At 45.0% G+C, this 9384-nt stretch overlaps 1 protein-coding gene across 4 annotated transcripts in view; it reads right to left on the reverse strand.

The window, feature by feature from the left end:
- Positions 1–9384, reverse strand: part of SNCAIP (synuclein alpha interacting protein) — a 143265-nt gene that overhangs the window by 67714 nt on the left and 66167 nt on the right. For all 4 annotated transcript variants that reach the window (XM_036903142.2, XM_036903145.2, XM_036903144.2 and 1 more), the window contains exon 2: positions 1051–1153. In XM_036903142.2, coding sequence (XP_036759037.2) covers positions 1051–1107 — 57 coding nt within the window. In that variant the 5' untranslated portion in view covers positions 1108–1153. The remainder of the gene's footprint in view (positions 1–1050; positions 1154–9384) is intronic.

Here is a 9384-nt window from a genome sequence, read left to right on the forward strand (position 1 = left end):
AGAAACTCACTTCATATGGGTCTTAACAAGGATTAATAAAAACTGTGCAGCAGCTGAAGTAAGGAAAGGCTGAATTCACGTTCCCCTGGCACAAAGACTCATCCAAGGTTGTATAAAATAGGTCATTCATCAAACTCACCCCAGCCATTCAATTCTTGCTACAGTCAGTACATTTTACTTCCAAGTAAGGGGTAGAGGAATAACACTGCTGTCAGAGGCACTTCAAGTTAAGTTTATCTTTTTGAGACAATTTCTGGGGGTGACTTAAAGCTCCACACCCTGTGAGATCAATGAGAAGTAAGGTCAGAAATTGTGACTTCAGAGGCCCTGGGAAGAAGAGTTAAAAGAGGCCAACACTGATTGTGTGGCCTAGGATAAGTGAGAGTCAGCTTTCAGCAGGGCACCTGTGGACCAACCATTCAGAGCAGCAAAGAGTGAAGCTGGGGGCAGCAGGAAGTGGGAACTGAGGCTCATTATCCCACGGCATTGTGCAATTGAGCAGGGCCTCAGAGGTCACCTGACCCAGCCCTTGTCAATCCTGACTTTTCCTCAGTGTTCCTATGAGCACCCAACCTGAGCTCTGACACCTGCAGGGCATGGAAGGATCCCTCTTACTGTTTGTCAATTAAGAACACAGGCCCTCCTTCAGGCTGTGTCCCTGTGAACTCCAGAGAATGCAGGCGGTGGCATAGCCAGTCATATGAAGGGAATGAACACCGACAGGATTCATTGTGTGCATATGGAACTCTGTGAAAGTGCCTATTTCATAAATTCACTCAATAAATAATTTTGACAATGAAACAGTTGAGGAACGGGAGGCTAAGGGAGGTTCAAAGCCTCTCCCATCAAAGCTCACACACAATTAAGTGGGATTCACTTCTTGGTCTAGGAGACCCCAAAACCACACTTTGTCTGCCACAGGGGATTCCTGCTGTCAACTTCTAAATGTGGTTGGGAGAGTTTAGGAGATGCAGACTGTGAGAGAGAAAGCTGCCCATGCAGGGGAAGGCAGAATCTCCTGGGGCCTTGCTTGCAGCCGTAATTACTTACAGATACGTCATCACTGAAGTCAATTTCATCCAAATCAAGGTATTCGGGGGCTTCCATTATTCTTCTTTGCACATTTTGAGTAAGGTCAAATACTTATGAAGCCCTAGACAAGACAGAAGCAGGGGAGAAAGGCAGGAAGGTTAACTGTTTTACTGTTAAAAATCGTACCTATTTAAACACACAAACGGTGAAGGGCGACTAGGTGCTCGCACTGCCTTTGAGTGCATTCCTCTCTCTGAATGTCCCCAGCCTGGCTTTCCAGAGGCGGCAAGCACAAGCTACAAAGGCTACCTGGGATGGCTCTGCAGGGCGCACACCCCTTTGACAGTGACAGTGAAGTCCTTGCTCCAGCTCAGTGGTGCCTGTTCATGTTTGCCCGAGCAGTAATTCAGGGCAGACTTTTCCCCCGTGATCCATCTGAGGGCTGACCTAGCCCACACCTGGCCCTCACCACACCCTGTGGGAAAGCAGGGCTTTGGGTTGGGATAGGCATGCATTCCATTGTGACCTGGGGGCACAACCGGATGTGGTGCACAGAGCAGTGCATACTGACCCCATGGCAGGACCCCAAGCACAAGACAGAGACCACACAGCTCACCAACGGTAACAGGTATTTTGGAATTTGTCGTACGACTTCCAGTTCACACACAGAAAAAAGAACCTAAGTATAGATTTAAGCCCCGGACAGAGTTATTGCATCGCCCGCCCTCCTTCTAGCAGCTCTGCCTGTGCACAGTGACCTGCTGCCGGCGCCAGGATGCCCTTAGCACTTGCGTTGGGGCTGCCTGTGGCAATTTCTGAAGTCGGTCCGGAAGGTGCATCACCAACCAGCTCATTTTCCCACCGCTTAGTGTCATCACCACTGGTGGCAGCAGAGGTGCCCACAGGTGTCAAGCGCAGAATGACAGATGGCTTGGCGGTGTCCCGATGCCCAGTTACATACTGCAGAGCCAACTGTCAGATACTGAAAAAGATCTCATTTCCCATAACATGTCTTTCTTATTATAAAAACAGTCTTATGTACTCACGCTTGTGTATCAGAAATAACTAATTTTCTTCTCTTTCAGTGCCCTAGTCCAGACATACCTTGCTGAAGAGTGAGGAGCATGGTATAAGAAAGTGAAAATAATTCAGGGCTGATAAACAGGGGTTTATCATTTTCAAACCAAATGGCTATTTTTTAAAATGAAACTTTTACTCTGAAGACACTGCTTTCTCATTTTGAGTTTTTTCTCTTAAGCTGCACAAATAGTATGATTACACAAATGGGGAAAAGTCATGCCACCCCATACCTCAGACCCATCAGTTGATTTAATTTTCAGTGTTTCCTCTCCTCCCCTTTCCATATGCATATACTGTTTTTTACATAATAGAGTTTAATTATAGGGGATACAGAGTTGATTCAAGAAAGGATTAGGGTGCTACCACCATGTTCAAATGAGATTATCCATTTTGAATAAATATCAAAAGTTCTTCTGAAATCACAGTAAGGTTTAAAATGAAAAGAAAACCAATTTCTGTTTGTAAAAATACATATGCATATAAATATTTAAAGGCAGCAATTTTATCATTTATAGAAATCTAAAAATAGGTTCCTCAGCAAATGTGTCGGTACAAAAATATATCACTTTTTCTCTAATCCTCATGAAGATTTTCAGAGAAAAACACACTCCCATACTTGCAAATTACTCCAAATAACTTTTTCTTTCATTCTGGTGGATTCTAAGACAATGCCAGCAGTTAGGAATCTGGCTCGTCAGCTAACAGACTGTCTTCTAATCCAGTTTCTTTCCACTAAACCTGTACCTCACAATGAACTGTTGATTTACAGACTATTCCCACAGTCTTGGTGAACACAAAGATGATATTGGGTGTCAGGATGGAGTACAGGTGAATAGCAGAAACATGGAAACATGGGGCAATGAAGCAGAAAAACATGCATTAAAGCTGCGGACCAAGCGGATCTTTAAATATATGGAAGCAGAAACTAAATACAAAATACAGATGAAATGTCTTAACCAAGCAAATCAACAAATAACCACTGAGTCCCTGTGTGAGGTATTCTGCCAACATAAAGAGCAAGAGCCACTCAAGTATAGCCATTCCAATGGCACGTATCCAGGGGGTGATATAAATCATGACATCAAAGCTGAAAATCTTTATATTTGAACTTGGAGGAAGGCAGTGAGAGTCTTTATTCCATAAAGCAGAACATGAGAGTTACAACAGTTTCAGCTCATTACAGGAAGACCTGGGCCACTGCTTATATTTACCTAAGAAGGTTGGATCATCCAGCCTCAGACGGAATGGTCCAAGACACCCAGGAGTCTCTCCTTTATGTCCTGATGGGCCTTCACATGCAGCCATCTCCTTTAGGACACCTTATTCTGTCTACGACCCAATTCCTTTTGTCAGCCTTCAACACTTCTCTCTTCCCAGGTACCACTTTGAAAGTATTACATCCCCCTTTATGAAGTGCAGAAGTCCCTGTGGTTCACCTGGCCACACTCCCAACAATAATGGCTTCTTGTCAGTCGAGGGTACATCCTCATTGTCCCAGTGCTCCTTCTGCTGCCCCCACCCTCCTCATCTGCCCCTCCTCTGAGCTCCTGGCACCCTTGGGTACTGGCTCCCGAGGAATCAGGAATGAGATGGGAAGGGATGAGGTCAGCTTACAGCAGCTACTGCAAATACTCCAATGTGATAAGGAAACTGAGCTGGGCCCTGGGTGTTTTCCCATCCTGCTCTCCTGGTCCCTCCCATCCACACACCAGTCTGCGGTGCAAGCCAGGGGGCCCTTTTTCTGACCAACACCACACATGCTCTGTCTCGGAATGCACAGCTACACAGGGCACACACCGGAGGCCCATGAGCGAGCCTGGACCACAGATGTGATGTGTTTGGCCCCAGCAGTGTTTTAAAAAGAAGGAATCAGCTGCCAACTTGTAGGCCTTGGGTGATTTCACGTAAAATTCTGGATCTCTGGCTTTGCTCTAACAGTGTCTGACGCTCCAGCAGCACCAGTCTGCATTCCCTACAGCTCTTGGCTGGGGCTGCAAGGCAGCTGCCCTGCCTGCCTAGGAGATGTGACCCCCCAGTTCCCACCCATCTGCTCTGCTCAGGGACAGGCTCTGTCTGGCCTTGGGGGCATTGGGGTGGTCAACCATGCAAAGGAACTCAGTATTAGTAAGTACCACCACCCCCTCCTTTGTATTACTGCCTCCTGACAAATAATGTTTACTTCATTTGTATTCTAAGATTGAATTAGCATTCTAAGATTGTTTTAAATCCTCATGTCACAACAACAACAGTGAAATTTCTTATAAATAAACTACCAGAATGTTACAATTTGTGCTTTTACAGATCCTCCATTTTATTTCTTAGGACTAGTGAAAGAAAGCCTTTGCAAACATCATAAAATGTGGTGAGGTGGGGATCATGTTTCCCTTATTTTACAACTGGAAGAAGGAAGGGCACCTGCCTTGTTGCGACTGGCCTTATGGATTCACATGGTGCCACTTCTCCATTGTGACCAGAGGGAAGTGATCTGAGCATCCAGTATGGAGTTGCCTATGTCAGGTTTGCCTGCTTTCACACCAACTGCCTCTGTACCCAACCTTAAAGGGCATACCAGTGAATGCCCGAACCAGATGTGGACTGTCCCTTCTTATCTCCAACCCCTGCATGTATGGACTGGTCTATATAAGGGACTGGACACAGAGTGCCTGTGGCAAGCTCGTCCCAGAGGTCCCTGACACAGGAAGACAGAGGTGTGCTCCGACACTCGCTCCTGCTCATCTGCCCGTGCTCTCCCGCTCCGTCATGGACTCCTCATTCCGCTGCACCACCTTCCCCAATGTGGAGCTTGCCCGTGGTGGTGACAAGAAGTTGGCTGGGACAGCCTGGACCCGAGCCATCCATCCTGACTGATATGAGATGTACTGATCCATGGATATGTGTGATCCCCCCTTTGAGTGTTGTGTGAAAGGAAACTAAGTCGAACTGTGTGATTTGTGCAATTTTAACAGTGTTAAGTTCATTACTCTACCACCCTGTGGATCCATACTTCCTGACCTGCTCATGTCAGGAAGGGAGGAGCTGTATACGTGCAAGCCCAGAAGAAGATGGAGGCCACCCTCCACCTGGCCAAACTGGCAGCTTGGAGTCAAGAGGACCAGCTCTACTGAGGACCATGAGGGTGAGTTTATGCCTAAGTGAAGGATATTTTTCAGCTTCCCTTGAAAGGGCAGTCCAACTTAAAATTCTTTATGTGAGATGTGATTGCTGTGCATCATAGTTGGCCCTGGATCTCTATAGACTCTCAGAACCCAGTCATTTATAAATTTCCACCACAACCCCACCCTGTCAGCCCCCACCCTACGAGTCACTTGTCCCAGGTTCTCTGAGGTCCCGTACGGCCTCTCCCCCATCCCCAACGCACTTCTTACAAGATCTGTCTGCCTTAGATATGGTGCACTGCTTGGAATCATTCCATTTCAAGCTTAAGAGGGCTTTTAATTTCTCTACTGATGTTGGCAATTTTTAATGTGTTATTTACGTAGGCAGTATGTTGTGTGCTTAAGTTTCAGCGGGGGAAGATGAAGATGAAGGTTTGGCAGGGAAAGGAGATGTTTTCCAGTGGTTTAGCTCTACCAGTTTGGGTAGGAAAATTTATAGGGAGGGAAAGAAGAGAAATATTAGAACATGGGGCACAGGACTAGGTGGCTGGGATAGCTGGGACCTATCTATCATGCAGAAGCTAGTGACAAACTGGGATGTGCCCAAGGCACTGGGAGGAACTTCACCTAAACTCTAAACTGATGCCTGGCTAAGAGGTGATAATGAAATAAGGAGCATCAACTGTATACAAAGTCTGTAGGATTTTTCCTCCTCTGACAGAGTTTTGATAAACTGGCAAGAGCAGAAGTCCGTCCAGTGCCTATTAAAGTGTGTGGAAGGGGCTCATGGCCCTCATGGGTCTATCAACACCATGTCATCTTGTTGTGAGTGACCTCGGTGATGGCCCAACTGCTTCCTTCCAGGGAAGACTCAACTTGGGAGAGAGCTCCAGGCGACTAGGAGTCCAGTTGGATAATCAAAAGTAGGCATGCAATTCAAAAATAGCCTCACCACCTCATTCCAGGATTATGTTTTTCAGGTGATAGTTTTAACTTTTTGTTGTGACCTGAAAACTGATTCTGAAAATAATCCCAAATGAAGACTTATACGAATCCACTGGGTAATGCCAGTAATCACTGGAAAGAGCTGAGACTGGCCAACAGTTTCTTTGGGAAACCGCACTCACGTAGCGTACACATTCTGGTGTGCTTGGCTCCTGAAAAGCTCACTGATTTGTGACTATAGTCACACATTACAGAAATTGCTCTACCGAAATTCTTCTTAAAATGAATTGCCTCCCTCCCTGTTACAAGGCGTCAGCATGGACTCATTCTGGAGGCTCATGTTACAGATATTTCTCCTTTCCTGCCAAAGTCACTATGGCTACATTCACCAGGATTCTGTGAGGCCTGGTTATTAAAAGTAAGGGCTTGTCAAAACAAATGAGCAGAGCACATTCAGTGATGAGGTAACCTCCATCGATTTGCATTACAGCTTCTTTACTCTTTAACTTACCTATACTTGGGAGAAAACACAGCAGCTCCCTATACCCCTATACACATGCACACACGTGCTCACAGCCAAATTTGTACTGGGGTAAATTTTCAGTTTGAAAGCCTGCACACAGATACTGACTGGACTTAACTTTCTTTATACAACAAGAGCTAAAAAAAAAAAAAAAATCACAAACTAAGTACTGGAAGGCTTGGGTGGAAAAAACTGGAATATATGAAATGTTGTCCCCAGTTGGGTCAGTAGCTTGGCTGGCAAAGAAGCAACTCATTCCAAATGTTGGATTCAGTTTCTTTCACTCTCTGATTCAACAGTGGCCAGAAGCATGGCAGTCACTGAATGCCTAGTCCTGAAGCAGCAAAATGATATAGGCAAGAAATTTCTACTGGAAAGAGGAACAGAAGGAGAGCCAAGAAAGACCGACAGAGAGAAAGGGGCCAAGCACGAGCTCTGTAGAGTCTGTCCACTTCTTCAGTTTTGGTGTATTGCTGCATGTACCTGACGGGGAAAGCCTACATGGCTCCCGTGCCAGGGTGGGGCATGCAGTATGAGGGGAGACTGACAGGAGAATAAGCCATTACCATATAATGTGGTCCTCACTAAGACAAATAAATACACAGGAGCCTGAGCTATCTAACCTTGACCTTGGAGACTAGGGAACTCTGCCTGGGACAGGGGGGTCTAAGCTGAAGGTTGAAGGGTGAGGGTCTGAGTGGTGGGGGAGTTGTAGGGCATGGAGGAAGTGCCCCTGGTAGGGGCTGCACCAAGGGCGAAAGCCTGGAGGTGGGAATGCTGAAGCAGAATTTCCAGAAAGATGGATAACACGGCCTTAGCACCTATTACTGTTTTTGCTTCAAAGAAGGGTCTTGAAGGGTGAGATCCAGGGTTGGGTGATAAGCAGGGGAGGTCAGGGGAGTATTTTCAAAGCCCAAAGGTACACAGATCACATCTTCTTAGAATATCTGGTTTCTTGGCATATTTGGAGAACGTCAGGATGTTTTTTATTGAAGAGGAGATTTCAGTTTAATCTGCTGAACCTGCTCCAGCTTCTGGGGAAGGGGTGCTGCCTTTTCTGTTTGAACACCCACAGAAACCTCTGCGAAGTAAAGCCGTGCCAGGGTCTAGGTGAAGTGCTCAGTCTGGCACAAAACTTTGTATCTAGAGTCTGGTTGCTTTTACATATACTCCCTCATTTATGTTCCCCAAAGATCCTGAGATGCACGTGTCTTAATAATCACCTCTGTGGGTATAAGGAAACCAAAGCTCAGAGAGGTTCTGTATTTGCCTCATGGACACACAGCCAGAGCTTCTGATGTTGAGTTCACTCTTCTCTCTTACTTCAGCTTGCTGAGAGCTGCAGTGCTAAACAAATACTTCTCCTGTATCAAATATTTCATTTTTTTCAAATCCACTGCAATATTCTTTTTTTATCTGACTTCACTTACTACCACTCTGTGAGGGAGGCTCAAGATGTGTATTGTAACTTGCAGATGTAGTCTTCCTATTATAGACGACAAAACTTGGGAATGGTTTGGCCAAGTAGTGTACTACTAAGTAGGGGAAAAGCCAGCTCAGACAAACCACTTTCCAGTAACACATCCAAAGCTGTTCTGATTTGCCCTCTGATTGTTCTGAAACACAGTCATGTGTCTGAACCACCTTGTGCAGAATCCCAGACATCCTCAACCCTGAACTGTATCATTTTGGGTGTTCATGAACTGTTATTCCAAAGCAACTGCTTTTATCTCCCCAGCAGAGTCTACACAGAAATGGTGGCCATGTCACCATCATTAAAGAGCGGCACATCGACCTCTGAGTACCTAACACATCTCACCCATAGATGTCCCTGAGCCGGTCTGTCACACATACACTCCATAGCCACTTGGTATAATACCTCGACTTCATCTTCAAAGAAAATGATAATGACCACCTTTCCTTACGTTTTATTAAAAAGGAAAGTAAGATAACACTGTACCAGAAAATGTCATTCTAGATATCAGGACTGCTCTGATGAATCTCTACAAACTTTTGCAGTTTGGAGCCCTAGCTTGTCACTTATAATTCTTACAAATGATTTGGGAGTCATTCCATTATTTCTAAAACCTAAATACTGAGAATGAGCTAACCTTTACTAGTCTATGTTGATTCCTTGTAAAATGGAGCAAGACAATTCATTTTAAGAAGAATTTTGGTAGAGCAATTTCTGTAATGTGTGACTATAGTCACAAACCAGTGAGCCTTTCAGGAGTCAAGCACACCAGAATGTGTATGTTACATGAGTACTGTTTCCCAAAGAACTATTGGCCAGTCTCAGCTCTTTACAGTGATGCTGGCATTACCTAATGGATAGAGGCATAGAGGTAGGCTACTTTTAAACTTGTATGTGTATGTGTGATTTAAAATAAGTTTAACGTTCCTCTTAGGAGGAAGGAAAGAATCCATGTTCACAGTAGCTGCACAAGAGAAGATAAAAGAATATACAATAGAAAAAAAATATAAGCATGCATATAACAAGAAAAAAATATATTGTGTTTGGTGTTGGACACCACTTCTTAAGAAGGCTATATAGGCAAATGGCAATGTACTAACACAAAGTTAGGTCAAGACAGCTAGTGGTTGGAAAACTCTTGTCTCATGTGGCACAGCTATGGAAACATCTAACTTGGAGAAGAGAAAAGTACTCTTCTAAGACTCTAATGAGCC

The sequence above is a fragment of the Manis pentadactyla genome, chromosome 13 (genome assembly GCF_030020395.1).
Source record: "Manis pentadactyla isolate mManPen7 chromosome 13, mManPen7.hap1, whole genome shotgun sequence".
In the NCBI taxonomy this organism is placed as follows: Eukaryota; Metazoa; Chordata; class Mammalia; order Pholidota; family Manidae; genus Manis; species Manis pentadactyla.